Source organism: Rhinatrema bivittatum, chromosome 9, assembly GCF_901001135.1.
Source record: "Rhinatrema bivittatum chromosome 9, aRhiBiv1.1, whole genome shotgun sequence".
In the NCBI taxonomy this organism is placed as follows: domain Eukaryota; kingdom Metazoa; phylum Chordata; class Amphibia; order Gymnophiona; family Rhinatrematidae; genus Rhinatrema; species Rhinatrema bivittatum.
In genome coordinates, this window is record NC_042623.1 from 254841163 (window position 1) to 254856708 (window position 15546).

General features: G+C 45.4%; 1 protein-coding gene across 10 annotated transcripts in view; it reads left to right on the forward strand.

Moving 5' to 3' along the window:
- The window catches only part of MECOM (MDS1 and EVI1 complex locus), an 881649-nt gene that overhangs the window by 818678 nt on the left and 47425 nt on the right, over positions 1-15546 (forward strand). For all 10 annotated transcript variants that reach the window (XM_029616015.1, XM_029616016.1, XM_029616018.1 and 7 more), the window contains one exon: positions 5711-5737. In XM_029616015.1, coding sequence (XP_029471875.1) covers positions 5711-5737 — 27 coding nt within the window. The remainder of the gene's footprint in view (positions 1-5710; positions 5738-15546) is intronic.

Sequence of the window (15546 nt, forward strand, 5' to 3'; positions counted from 1 at the left end):
ATAAGTGCAAGGTGATGCATATAGGGAAAAATAACCCATGCTATAATTACACAATGTTGGGTTCCATATTAGGTGCTACAACCCAAGAAAGAGATCTAGGCGTCATAGTGGATAACACATTGAAATCGTCGGTTCAGTGTGCTGCGGCAGTCAAAAAAGCAAACAGAATGTTGGGAATTATTAGAAAGGGAATGGTGAATAAAACGGAAAATGTCATAATGCCTCTGTATCGCTCCATGGTGAGACCGCACCTTGAATACTGTGTACAATTCTGGTCGCCGCATCTCAAAAAAGATATAATTGCGATGGAGAAGGTACAGAGAAGGGCTACCAAAATGATAAGGGGAATGGAACAGGTCCCCTATGAGGAAAGACTAAAGAGGTTAGGACTTTTCAGCTTGGAGAAGAGACGGCTGAGGGGGGATATGATAGAGGTGTTTAAAATCATGAGAGGTCTAGAACGGGTAGATGTGAATCGGTTATTTACTCTTTCGGATAGTAGAAAGACTAGGGGGCACCCCATGAAGTTAGCATGGGGTACATTTAAAACTAATCGGAGAAAGTTCTTTTTTACTCAACGCACAATTAAACTCTGGAATTTGTTGCCAGAGGATGTGGTTAGTGCAGTTAGTATAGCTGTGTTTAAAAAAGGATTGGATAAGTTCTTGGAGGAGAAGTCCATTACCTGCTATTAATTAAGTTGCCTTAGAAAATAGCCACTGCTATTACTAGCAACAGTAACATGGAATAGACTTAGTGTTTGGGTAATTGCCAGGTTCTTATGGCCTGGATTGGCCACTGTTGGAAACAGGATGCTGGGCTTGATGGACCCTTGGTCTGACCCAGTATGGCATTTTCTTATGTTCTTATGTTCTTATGCATGAAATAGTCCATGCACGAATACATGCTGTTTTAAAAACTGAAACTTTTACGCATAAATCAGGGTCTGCAAGTAACTTTGCCCAGGTCAGAAAGGAGTATTCTGAGGCAGAACCAAGCAGATTAGTTTCTATTTTAAAACCTGCCAAAATGACGTGCATAAGTCTTTTACTTGCGTATATTTACTTCTGCTCAATATCTGGTGTAAATGATCGAAAACATCGTTAAAGTGAAAAAATGACTGGGTAGAGGGCTGTATATGGACTGGGTGGACTGGTAGACTAATTGGTAAAGCTGGTGATTTAATTGCCATGCACATGTTATACAATTCGCTAATACTTATAAAAACAGACTTATGGGGAGTAAAATCGTCACATTAATGCGATAAAATCTATGGGATAGATTTTATAAATTTGCGCACATGCGTATTTTTGTTTGCGCACCAGGCACGAACAAGAGTACGCGGAATTTCAATAGATACGCGCGTAGCCATTAAAATCTGGGGTCGGCGCGCGCAAGGCTGCCCAAAATCGTCAGCCTGCCCGCACCGAGCTGTGCGGCGTGTCTCCGTTCCCTCCGAGGCCGCTCCGAAATCGGACCGGCCTTGGAGGGAACTTTCCTTCCACCACCCCGCACCTTCCCCTCCCTTCCCCTACCTAACCCACCCCCCCAGCCCTATCTAACCCCCCCTACCTTTGTTGAATAAGTTACGCCTGCTCGAGGCAGGCGTAACTTTGCGCGCGCCGGGCCAGCTGCTGTGCGCCATGTTCCGGTCCGGGGGCTGGTCCGGAGGCCATGGCCACGCCCCGTAACACCCCCGGATGACGCACCAGTGGCATCACGCCCCCGACACGCCCCTGATGATGCGCCAGTCGCGACACGCCCCCTGACACGCCCCCCCAGGAAAGCCCCGGGACTTACGCGCGTCCCGGGGCTTTGCGCGCGCTGGAGGCCTATGCAAGATAGGCCTCCAGCGCGAGCAGGGGGGGGTATGGGGTAGGTTTTTGGGGGTTACGCGCGTAACGTGTACGCGTAATTCTCTGAAAATCTACCCCAATACGTGTAACTTCTTAAAATTGGAAGTACAAATACATAGGTATATGATTTCTGCACACTTATCCAGCTAATTTCCAACTTATTCGGCTAAGTAGCACCTTTCTTGTTAATTGGATAAGACAAATTTGAAGTTATTTGGATAAATTGTAGCACTTATCCAACTATGTTCCAATTTATGTGGCTAAGTAGCAGCAGGCCAACATAGCCAGATAAGTCTGAAAAGTGATATTTATCCGTCTAAGTAGCGATTTTCAAACTTATCCGGATAAGTTCGGTACTTAGCCAGATATCTGGATAAATGCCGATTTACTATAGTCCGAACTTGTGCTCAGATTTTATAATATGTGCAGGTTATAAAATATTGAGCAGTTTTGCGCATACTCATATATATGCGTAAATGGGCACATGCAAACAGTTTTGAAAGTTTTCCTCCCTGTGTGTACAGTTTTAAATGCTACGTGCGTTATTTTCCTCCTCTGAACTACACACGGCCACAGGAATGCCAAAAGCGGTCACTTCTAGCCACATTTGGGGGGGAGGGATGCCATGCACTCTTTTAACCATATTGAGAGAGGGACATTTTCAATCAAATTGCCTTGTAAATTACTGTTTATTCATGTAATTGGCTTTACAAACATCTTCAAGTAGCAGGAGCTTTCATTTCTGTTTAATCGTAATATTTTCAGAGCTTTGCAGTAATTTTACCAGCTACATAAATGCATTCGTCTTATGCACTTGCTATTTTTTTTCTGCTGCTTTTGAGGAGCTTTCTTTTAACTACAGATCACTCCATTGTAATGAAATGAGAAGCCCTGCAACTTAGCCATGCATAGTCCTTATCTAACTTAAGCTAGACCAGTGGAAGTCCGAAACTAGAAAGCTGGTTGAAAACGGCAGTGGTGGGTTTGTGTGTGTTCGGAGTAGAGGCATCGAAAAAGTGTGCTGAGCTCATGAAGCATGTGTCAAAAGAGTAATGCACATGGACCTATCGCATTGTTCAGTTTCTCATTTTATAAGAAACAATATTTGTAGTGTTTATAAATGGAAGTGAATGAAGATTAAAGTAAGCGGCGAGAAAGACAGACCAAGATCTGGTGAAAGGTCTATCAACTTGAGCTCCCGAGAGAATATTGGGTAGTACCAGAACTTTAAGAACCTACAATGCATCTTATTTATTTATTTATTGCTTTTATATACCGACATTCATGACATCTGTCATGTCATATCGGTTTACAGTAAAACATAGTGTCGTAACAATTGACAATAACAACCAGAAGGAGCAAAAAGTTACAATCAAACAGGGGAGTGGAACTTGGGAGTTGGAAAGACAGAGGGAGCAAGTTAACTTAGAATTAAAATTCAACTATAGAGATGGGGAGCTAGGGGAGGCTTTAAAATTGTTACTGGGGTCTCTGAGCTTGGTATCATCATCATTTATTTTTTTGTTTTTCTGTCAAGAGAATGTAAAGTGAGTTACAACAGAAACAATGTAACATAGTATGGATTCGCAGCATAAATACGGGTTGCATGAAGTAAGGCACATAAAGCAGAACAGTATACACAGATGCGTGAAAAGATTTGTAGTGCAATTAGGGTGGATATCACTTGGGAAGGGTTAGCAGAAATCAGAGATACACATCGAGTGAGATGTAGGTGTTAGCAGTCTAAGTCTATAAGAAACATTGTTCTATGACCACATTAGAAGCATGTTTGAGGTATATTGGTGGGTTTCCTTGGGTGGTTTTTTTCAGTAAGGATACAAAAGCAACATGGAGTCAGTTACACCGTATTTAAACAAGCAATGCCATAAAAGGTGAGGTTTTTTAAAAGATTCGCACGCATCTAGTACATGCACGTCGCCATACGATTGTATAAACCTGCCGCATACGCGCACGAGTACCGATGCGTGAATATCTTGCATCAAGTAGAAGAGGGGCGGAATGGGTGCGGGGAAAAGAGAAATGCGCGAATGAGGCGCGGCGAATGCGGCACGCGTCCAGTTCATTTCTGCGCAGATTTACCTTTGCTATCGATCAGGTGTAAGTCTGGGGGGGGGGGGGGTCTGCGTAAACTGGGGGGGAGTGCAGGCTAAAGAACCAGGAGTCTTGATGACCTAGAGATGGACTGGGCAAACTGGAGGATGAGCTGGTTAAACTGGTCATTTCCTTCACTTGAGGATGTTTTAAAATTTGCTCACGCGTTCGTGTAAATGCCGGCTATTCCCAGCTGTTCACGCCCATGCTTAAAATTAGGAGCGCGCAGACACGCACGAGCCCTATTTTATAACGTGTGCATGCTTGCGTGCAGGATATAAGATTTCTGCGTATGTTGCCGTGCACCCATACACACACACATATATATATATATGGGCGCATGTGCGTTCATTTACCCTCCCTGTTTGTCCATTAAGAAAAGAATTCCATTAATGCATACCTTGCAACAGATATTAGTTTGTAATTTTGAAACTTTCTTGCTCATTTATGGTATGGCGAAAATAGTCTATGAGGTTTTGGAACTTAACTGGAGCTGTGATGATCAAAGAGCATGGCCTGTTCTTTGTAAGCCATTTTTCTCCGCACGATAAATCAAGCCATTCGATTCGCTCACATGAGCTACCTTCGTTTCTTCACTGTGGAGGAACTGCTGTGCATATTTCATGTTTTCTTGAAAACGGAGGTCACTTTTGTCTCCACCAGCACCACCTCTGGGAGGCTGTTCCATATATCCACCAACCTTTCTGGGTTTCTATAAGTTACACATCGTGGAAAAGTGCTTTTTCAGAATGATTTTCTTTCAACTGAAGGGACACTTAAAAAAGAAAGCATCGTATTTTGGGTCTCTGTGCTTGAATAATTAACAGTATGATTCATCAAGGATTCTTCCCATAGATATAGAATAGGAGGAAAAAAAACCTTAGATATAGTTATTCGGATAACTTTAGGCCTGTTATTTCTGCGCACCGACTTATGCACACAAATATAGCTGGATAACGCTTAAGATGGCACTCTCCCGCTAAATATGTTAACTGCCCCCACCACACTTCCCGCCCGACCCCCCCCCCCCTTTATCTTTAGGTAACTGTCCACACAAAAACTTTGCGCAGCGAATGTTACACACTGAAACCTGATGGCAGGAAAAGACTCCATGGCCTGTCTAGTCTGCCATCTGCCCAACTAATTTAGCTTTCCAGTTCCCATCCCTTCATGTCGTTGGTTCAAGCTGCATATGGCTGGCTGCTTAATAAAGGTTCTGGGCTTGCTGCCGAGTTTTGACTGCATGAGGAAAGTTGTGAAGACGGCTACGTTTAGCATTCGTTTGCTACCACAGCGAAAGCATTTTCAGTGTTGGCGCCTGTTTTCTGGAACTCTTGACCAGAAAAGTTGAATCTTACTTCTTGTATTAAGATATTTAAGGCCTAGTCCGTTCTGTTTCAGCGGGAATATGGGGAGGAGTTGCTGTGATTCAAAACTCTTTGATATGATGTCTGATTTATGAAAAAAAAAAAAAGTTTTGCTTTTATTTTGTTTGTTCTGATTTTTTATTTCCATGAATATCTAACTGTATGTTGCCTAGAGCTTTGGCAGCAAGCGACTAATACATGCCACAAATAAACACAGCATTTAAAAAGCTTGTGAAATTGGTGGATTCAGGGAGCTAGCAGTACTTGAGCACTGTGGAAATAATTAACCATGTAAACAATAGAGCAACCGAATTGAAGAATATGTTTTAAAATCATGATGCAAGAATAACTTTTTTGTTTTAATTTTGTTTCCAGTTCCAGTTGCCTGATCAGAGAACGTGGGTAAGTTTCTCAGCTCCCTTTTCAATCCATATGTTCTTAGCTTAATAGGGGAAATAAAATTTGAAGGCAGCCTGTTGCCCAGGTTTGAAAGCTGCTGCTGGACGTGTTTTTTAGGCAGGCTGCAGGTACACTGCTTAATATTGTATCCTGCCTGGCGACATGTCGCCTACCCGTCTGTCCTTCTTCTCTTTTTTTTTTTTTTCCCTCAGTGCCAAATCTTGACACATTCAGCAAGCAATCTTTCCACCCAGTGCAAAATAGGCAAACACGACTTTCTCTGAAACTGTTTTCCTTTTCAACCTCCACAAATAAGTTCGCAATAGACCATGAAGTTCAGAGTTTAGTTGCATTGGTTCTGGAGAGAGATGGGTTCTCTACAGGTCATGGTGATGTTTATTGAACCGGTGTAAGAAGTATCCAGAGACTGATGTACAAGTTCACGATGTTCTGTCTGGGCTTGAAAGTCATGTATGTCGTCTTTGGATAAGTGGTCTGTTGACCCAATAAAAGGGCCTCACAAGCTGCGAAGAACCCAGTAGAGACTTATAAAGAATATTTTATTCATAAAAGAACAACAGACCAAGAAGTTTTGAAAATGCTAAGTAATCATGAAAAGTAACAACTCTGTGTTGCTTTTCTTGAAATATGAGAAATACCAAAATAAGATAAACTGATGCAAATTAATAGGCTCTAGGGCCTAGAGAAACAGTTTTTATACTCCTCATAAATGGGCTCATTTACATGCTTAAAGTGCACTTACATGCTTAAAGCCTATTGACATTTCAATGACCTATATTGTAGCAATTTTCAAAAACCCATTTACGCGTGTATAACCCAGTTTTAAGCACATAAATCCTTTTGAAAATTACCCCAATATAATTTTCCATATTATAAGCTGAAATTGGAAAAAAAAATATTTTGAATAATGCTCAGTTCAAATATTAACATTCAACTTTTTCATTTTGATGTTTGTTTAATTTCTGTGGTGGTGGTGGTGAACGTTTTTGAAAGCACCTGCAACTCCAGTCTAAGTGGATTGAGATGTGGCTATTTTGACCTCCTTTAGGACCTCATGCAAGCATCGTCCTGATTTTTTTTTTTTTTTTTAATACATGCCTTCAGTGGCATGCTTTTTAGTGCTACAGTCTGTCAAAATCTAAGAAATAAATTTGGACGAAAGGGAGAGACCTAAAAATAAGACCAAAGAAGGAATGAGTAGAAGAAATAAACCCACTGATGTTTGGAAGAATTCCAGGTGGCGTTGCTAGTTCGATGCTTGTGCTAGATTGGCTGATAGAATGGGGTTGATGCAGGAGGAGCTTTTCCTCTTGAATGTGTCACTCACAGGGTCATTTATCAAAATGCATTATGGCAGGCGTTAGGGCCCTAACGCCCGGCATAATGCCAGCGATATGTAGCACAACGCATGGCGTGAATGCAAATTTTTAAAATGTATTCAAAGGGGCGGGATCGGGAAGGGGTTTGGGCGGGATCAATGAAAATGAGGGGCATTATCGCAGCGTGCGATAGCGTAATGCTCGCTTTTAACACTGGAAATAATTTCACCTTTTTTCCTGGCATTAAGCTGTGCAATAGGCCCAAAACAGAATTTGCAATATTATCACAAATTCATTTTTGGGCAGGGAGAGGGGAGAGACACATATTAGTCAACTATTTATGCCACTATAGGAGGGCAAGGTAGTAACGAGGTGGGGTTTTGGGGCCAGCCTTACATGCAGAGTAAGACGTATGAATAGCACAGCACACCTTGGTGAAGATTTGATGTGATTTGGAGTGAGGAAAAGTCAGACAAAGATGAGATTTCTACAGTGTTCTCTCGCCCTAGCTTGATAGACTCTCTACAGAAAAAAAAAAAGGCACAATCCACGTTACTGCTGACTAAATGAGAAGAAAGGAATATGAAAGTTAATTAGCCAAAATTGAATGTTCAGGATTTTGACATTCTTTTTCAAATGAATAAAAATAGAACACAAAGGCAAGAACTGAACTTTTCCCATGACGATTTGACCCCAAAATCAGTCATTTTTTGACAGCCCACATTAAGCATGGTAACTTTTGAAACATTAGGTCACACAGTGCTCGGCGCATCACGGTAGATCATGTCGGCGAGGCAGGTTATCATATTTTATTGAAAGACCCCCTTTATTTATTTTTGCCTCGGATATTCTGCCGTGGAGGGCTTAGGGTTGAAGATGAATGCTCACATCCTTGTTGATGTTATCCTGCTTGCTGAAAACGTTTATAAATACTCGTTGTATCCGCTTATGGTAATGTCTGCAGGCTGGGGCAATTGGGAGGCGTCGGCGGGAGGTTAATAGCCCCTGAGGGGACCAGATGCTTGTGTTTCCTTTTTCAGACATCTGGCTGCAGATAGCATCGAGAGCCCTCTGCGTTTGTGAATCAGAAATTATGGTTCCATGTAAACCGCTGTCGTTTGCTGATCAGAGATTAGGCGCAGACATTTCTTGGCCTACAAGGCAGCAGCTTCAGCCCAGGCGTAGACAGCGTGGTCCTACCTTGCCTCCTACGTTTCCCCATAGCCAAATAAATGTCCGTGCTTCCATCAAGAAGACGTCTTTTTTCCCTTTTAAGCAAAGGGAGATTTCATCCCCTTTTTGTAGTGAATATTTGAAGTGCGTGACAAATCCGGTTTTGGTCCTAGGGAGCTGAAGATGATGATTCCTGGGCTGTATGGCATTTATTTTCAGTTTGTGGTAGACATGAATTTGTGTAACTTTGAAACAGCTGCCTTAGGCGCTCTTGGCCGGACTGGAAATTTGTCGTCTTGTTTATTGTGTAAGATAACTTTGCTGGCAGTTGTGCCTGAGAAACGGGTAAGGCGTGTGGGTTTCTTTCATTTTGTGTATATGAAGAAAATTGTATAGCACCCTAAAGACCATATTCATTAATGACTTTGGCCTCCATTCATTTGCATTTTCTTTGTTTGTGTCTTTGGAGAAATATTTGTTTGCAAACATCACTAAAGGAGATATGGCTGTGTAATTAGTGTTTGGATAACCAAGTGTTGTATTCATCGTCCAGTGAGAAGCTTGAGGGCAATATTTAGACATTCCCAGTCATCGCCTGATTAGACGGGCAGATAGACGTGACAATTTGCTGTTGGTTGCCAGAGTGGCCCCGTGGAACAGGTTACCCTCTATGCTACATAAGCAGGCATGGATGTAGTAAAACCTTTAAGAAACAACTTAAAACTCACTTGCTGAGATGGCGGTTTTCCTAGGCCGAGGATATAACAGTTGACAGTAAATATAAGCTGAGCCAATTTTGTTCGTGTTAGTTTTATTATTTTAATAGTTGTATTTTAATGACTGTTCTTTGTTTTTATTTTATGAATGTTTATTTGAAAGCCGCTCAGGACATTGGATAAAGGGGTTACCTTCATTTTTTCAAATAAATAAACAAACACAAATTTGGTTCATAGTTTATGTTGTTGTATGTTTCCTAGAGCTCTTCCAAATTTGGTGATTTGTAAATGTAATAAAACAATAATAATCGTCATCGAGTTATTCAGCGTGCACACAAGATATTTGGGAACACCTGAAAGCGGTTCTCCGGAGCACAGAGGAGGAGGAGGATCCTGCGTAGGAGCTCCATTAACGCCCGCCTCTCCTCCGCAGACACGCCGACAGCCACGCGCCGGTCTGCCTGGCTCTCGGAGCTTTCAGACAAAAAAAATTGTATTTATTTCTACTCCCGGCTGGCATAGCTTTGGGCCCACTTGCTGCCACTGTTTGGTTCCTCCTAGCGGCTAGGAAAACGAGGGCACTCCTCATCACAGCCGTGCTGTGCTGTGCCCTTGCTTGCTGCTGGCAGACACGGTGGCCAGGTTGGCTGGGTTTTGCCGCGATGCTCCTATTCTGGGAGGGCGTACGTATGCTTGTGGTCCTCAGGATGGAATTCTGCTGGGTCCTTGTAATTGATGGGGGGGGGGGGGGGGGGGGGCCTCGCTGTTGTGTGTTTCGAGGCGATAATAAGTATCCCCCCTCCTGTACCCAGTTTGTGCGCCTGTAGAGGGATAGGGCGCTATCCAGGGCACTTACTGAGCGCACTTTCAAACGCATTGCTTTTGGTGGCTTTCTGCCCTATCTCCTGCCAAAGCCTGCAAGGAGTCTGGAGTGCACTGCCTGCTCCACAGCGTATGGGTCTGGCGTTTTGTCTGCTTCACTGGAGCAAGAAGCTGTGGAGGAGTGAGACCTGCTGGAGGCAGACGAGCTGGCAAAAGCTTCAAGCAGTGCAGTAGAAATTCAGAGAAATCAGATTCTTTTGTCCAAACTTCATCTAAGGCGTTGTTGGATTTGTTGTCCTAACGGTGGGTTGGAGTTCAGGATAGTTGTAGCTGTGCGGTTTTGTATCATAGGCGTCGGAATGGTGTATGTGTGTGTGTGTGTGTGGGGGGGGGGGGGATGGGGGCATGGCCTCCTCCGAATTTCCACCGGCAGTCTCGTTGGCGGCAGGTGGGACAGGACATTATGTCCTTTCCACCCCCTCACTTACCCTTCCTGCTACTGCAGGACTGAAGCTTTGCAGTACCTCAGGCTGCTTCTTCCTCCTTGGCTGCTGGCATGTGAATGACAACATCAGGTGCTGACAGCTGAGGACGAGGAAGCAGCCCACAAGGCAAGGCCGCGATCCTCCAAAAACAGGTTCGGCTGGGCTGTCGCGGAACCCATCCCGTGACGGCCGAAGAAGCTCAGACTGCTGCGGAGCCCATCCCACGGTGGCTGCCACAGCTGAAAATGAATACCTTCCTGCCTGCATGTGTGACAGAGTACCTGCCTGTACGTGATAGTGTGCCTTCCTGCCTGCCTGCCTGTGTGTGAGAGTGAGACAGTGCCTGCCTGCATGTGTGAGAGTGCCTGCTTGCCTGTGTGTGTGTGTGTGAGAGAGAGAGTGAGACAGTGCCTGCCTGCATGTGTGAGAGTGCCTGCTTGCCTGTGTGTGTGTGTGTGAGAGAGAGAGAGAGTGAGACAGTGCCTGCCTGCATGTGTGAGAGTGCCTGCTTGCCTGCCTGCCTGTGTGTGTGTGTGTGAGAGAGAGACAGTGCCTGCTTGCATGTGTATATGAGTACCTGCCTGCCTGAGTGTGTGTGTGTGTGTGTGTGTGTGTGAGAGAGAGAGAGACAGTGCCTGCCTGCATGTGTATATGAGAGTACCTGCCTGCCTTGAGTGTATGTGTGTGTGTGTGTGAGAGAGAGAGTGCCTGCCTGTATATATGAGAGTACCTGCCTGCCTGAGTGTATGTGTGTGTGTGTGTGTGTGTGTGTGTGAGAGAGAGAGAGAGAGACAGTGCCTGCCTGCATGTGTGAGAGTGCCTGCTTGCCTGCCTGTGTATATGAGAGTACCTGCCTGCCTGCCTCTGTGTGTGTGAGAGAGAGCGAGCGAGACAGTGCCTGCTTGCATGTGTATATGAGAGTACCTGCCTTCCTGAGTGTGTGTGTGTGAGAGAGAGAGAGAGAGAGACAGTGCCTGCCTGTATATATGAGAGTACCTGCCTGCCTGAGTGTATGTGTGTGTGCGTGTGTGAGAGAGAGAGAGAGAGAGACAGTGCCTGCCTGCATGTGTGAGAGTGCCTGCTTGCCTGCCTGCATGTGTATATGAGAGTACTTGCCTGCCTCTGTGTGTGTGTGTGTGTGAGAGAGAGAGAGAGCGAGCGAGACAGTGCCTGCTTGCATGTGTATATGAGAGTACCTGCCTGCCTGTGTGTACATGTGTGTGTGTGTGTGTGTGTGTGAGAGACAGTGCCTGCCTGCATGTGTGAGAATGCCTGCCTGCCTGTGTATATGAGAATACTTGCCTGCCTGAGTGTGTGTGTGTGTGTGAGAGAGAGAGAGAGCGAGACAATGCCTGCCTGTATGTGTGAGAGTGTCTGCTTGCTTGCCTGTGTGTGTGTGTGTATGAGAGAGAGAGAGAGACAGGGCCTGCCCCTATATATGAGAGTACCTGCCTGCCTGAGTGTATGTGTGTGTTGTGTGTGAGAGAGAGAGAGAGTGCCTGCCTGCATGTGTGAGAGTGCCTGCTTGCCTGCCTGCATGTGTATATGAGAGTACCTGCCTGCCTCTGTGTGTGTGTGTGAGAGAGAGAGAGAGCGAGACAGTGCCTGCTTGCATGTGTATATGAGAGTACCTGCCTGCCTGTGTGTGTGTGTGTGTGTGTGAGAGACAGTGCCTGCCTGCATGTGTGAGAATGCCTGTGTATATGAGAGTACTTGCCTGCCTGAGTGTATGTGTGTGTGAGAGAGAGAGAGCGAGACAATGCCTGCTTGTATGTGTGAGAGTGTCTGCTTGCTTGCCTGTGTGTGTGTGAGAGAGAGAGACTGTGCCTTCCTGCGTGTGTGTGAAAGTTCCTTCTTGTCTACCTGCGCATGTCTGTGAGAGAGAGACTGCCTGCCTGCATGCATGTGTGCTTGCCTGTGTGTGGGGGTTGAGTGCTTGCCTGTGTGTTTGTGCGAGAGCACATGTGGAATATTTGAGAGAATGAACATGTGTGAGAGAGAGAGAGAAAAAAGTTTGTGTGGCCACCTTCCCCCTTTCCACAACAGTCTGAGGGTGATTGGCAATCGAAAGATCTCAGTTATGGAGGTCGAGAGAGATTGTTTACCTTTTACTAGTTTTATTTTTTGGATGTTATTTGATGTCAGCTGTTTTGAAATATATTATTGGGTTTTGGGAAAATATTTAAACAGTTATGTGAGTTTTTGCTTATTGGATGTTCTATTCATTGACCGTTCTGGAATATATTTACCTTTTATTAATATGGTTTTTACTGTTATGAATTGGTGAAGGTTTTGGGGGCAGAGTGGGGGTGGAGCTGGTGGATAGATTTAATGTGCCGTTGGTTTCTCCTTCATGTGTACTACAACTGCTATGGCAAGCAGGGTCAGTACAATCCTCCCCCCTCCCCCAGCTGGCTCCTCTCCCCCACAGCTGCCCTCTTTCCCTCCCGCTGACAGGAGGAGAGCGGTACCTTTTACCTGCGCCTGCTGCCTATCTGCGCTTCAGTCTAAAATCTGAGCAGGTGGTGCTGGCAGGTCCTGCAAGACTCTGGGATCGCGCAGGCTTCAGGTTGAAGCTGGCAGAGGAGGAGGCAGACGCAGGTAAGAAGCAGTGCCCTCCACGGTGCCCGGCATGGCGCTGGCACTCCTGTGTGTGCGCGCGTCTGTTGTGCCTAATGTGAAATTAGCCCAGAGTGGGCAAAGCAGAAAGCGGCCGAAACATTTAGCTTTCGTGGTTTGGATTTCTCCGTACATGCAAGCCCTCCCTAGCTCCTGGGTAGAATTCTGTTTCATTTCCCTTTTAATTGTGACAATGGCGTTCTCTACTTCCTCAGTCTTTTTGGAGGTCCCTGGCTTCTTTACGTCTCTTCCCTTTCCGTTCTCTCATCCCTACCTCCCCCGCTGTGCCGTGCCATCATGTCCTCCTCCGCCCAGTGCCTAGTGAGCCTGATCTGGACGTTGCGGGGGTTCCCTTCTTCCCTGTCTGATTTGGCTGCTCTGCCAGCCCCACTGCTATCTCTCTTCCTTCTACACCTCTGCCTCCAGTCCTGTCGTCCTCACTCTCCTTCTCCCTCTCGTCCCTGCTGCACCTCCCCATATTTTAATCTCTCACACACCTTCCGCACCCACACACGGAGTCACCCAGCCCCTTCCATGTACCTGCCTCTTACCAGCCCTGTCTTCAGGACTTTCACTGATATAGAAGGACTGAAAGAAACGCATACTCGCTCCCCCACCCACAAAACCTGGATCTGTAGGAAAGATAATACAAGAGAGGCTTTTTTTTTTAATGCCATTCTGTGCCTATAGGTCAAAGGTTTAGTAATCAGGTCCAAAATGAGTACAAGAGCCAACGCAAGTCATGCAGACATCTTTCTCCCCCCTTATCTCCTCTGCTCTACTTTCACCTCTTCTCCCGAGGGTTCAGCTGCTGCTCCCCTTAGCACTGACAAGTCCCACGGTGTTGGACTTTTTTTTTTTATATACAGTCTGCAAGCAAGGAGGCAGAGCTACGAGAAGAAAGGATCGATCAAGCGCAGTTTAGTATGTGTGTGTGCTATTTTGTCTGGCGGCTACGTGCTATTTAGTGGGAGCACATCAGCGCTATACTTTTTGTGATCGTGTGCATGGCGTCAGCAGGAGAGCCTCTACATCTTAGCAGGCCCGCTAAACTTTGAACCTGTGTGCGCTAAAAACGTTTTAATCTAAGTTTTAGGGGGTCATTTTCGAAGCTATTTACATATATAAAACTCATGCTGCACGGTGAATAAAATACTGACTTAAGTTTCTGCAGATCCCTCTATGCATGTAAATGCTGTACCTCAGAGGAAGGGTTAACTTTTAAACAACTCTGCGAAGCCCCATGCATGCGTGCTTATGTGGCTGCACGGGGATCTGCAGCATTTTATAACCCGCGCCCGCATCAGGTACACGTGGTCATGAAATACACGTACGTCTGCCTACACGCTAACACCTGCAATGCATTGAAAGCGCCTTCTTTTCCTACTGATTTTATAAAGAAATGTGGGTCTATTTTGCATGTAAAAAAAAACCCAAACCAAAACAGAACTTGCCAGCAGAAAGCCCTGATTTGTATTGGGAAGTCACTTTAAAACATGCATCAATAACTGAAATTGCCAGTTTGCTGATGCCTCCACCAGCTCACCCAGTTCACCCAGACCTTCCTCGTACTTTACCCTGACCCCCCCCAGGTCATCCAGACCTCTCACCCAACAACAGCAGACAACAAATTACTCCTGAGAGGAATTCTGCGCACAAAACGTAAAATTCTGCAAACTTTGTATTGGTCAAAATAGCACAATTTACATGACAGTCTTTAAGTGACAGTAGACAAAGTGGAGATCGGTGTATAAGAAACTCTGGCCGACTTTCGCTCTTTTTAAGAGCTGCTTCGGGGGCAGTGCAGGGCTGATGCCACAGAGTTATACTCCCGCTCTGTCTGTAGCGTTTGTGCTCCAGTTGTTCCTTCCTAGTTGTGCGACAGCTCGTGGGTCAGTACATATCCGGCGTGGGAAATCATAAACACGTTATTTAGTTTGTATCGCCGGAGTTTTGATGCGCTTACATGCCATCCGACTGCGGTGTGTGTTCAGAGGCGCTGCCACGGGCTATTTTGAATAAAGGTCCTTCTTGTACACAGATCTCCACTTTGTCTACTGCTACACAGCAACCTTGGATCGGCTTCCGATTTGTTTTTTTTGGGTCCATTCTTTAAGTAATTACATTTTAAATTAATGCAGAAGAAAGTTGTTATTTAAAGATGCAGAATTTTAAATATTTTGAACAGAATTTCCCTGGAAATTCACTGTAAGAGTGTCCCTTCCACTCACTCTCCCTACTCCTCTGGCAACTTTGCCCTCTCAGGCCCCAACTCCTCCACCTGCCAGTATCTCTCCCCTCCACCTCTAGGCTCAACCCCTTCCACTCTATTGCCAGTCCCAGAGTTTGACCCTGTTCTCATTACTGCCCCTTACACAGGCTCCCTCTGTCCCTCCCTCTCTCACACACATGCTCCCTCTCTCTAGTACACATACACACACCCTCATACAGGCTCCCTCACTCTCGCACGCACACATCCCCTTGTACAGGGTCCCTCTCTCATGCATACACACCCACACAAGCTCCCTTTCTCTCTCACGCACACACCCTCACACAGGCTACCTATGTCTCTCTCAAGCAACCCTTCACACAGGCTCCCTCTCACACATACACAATCCCTTCACACAGACTAGCACCCTCACATACACAGGATTGCT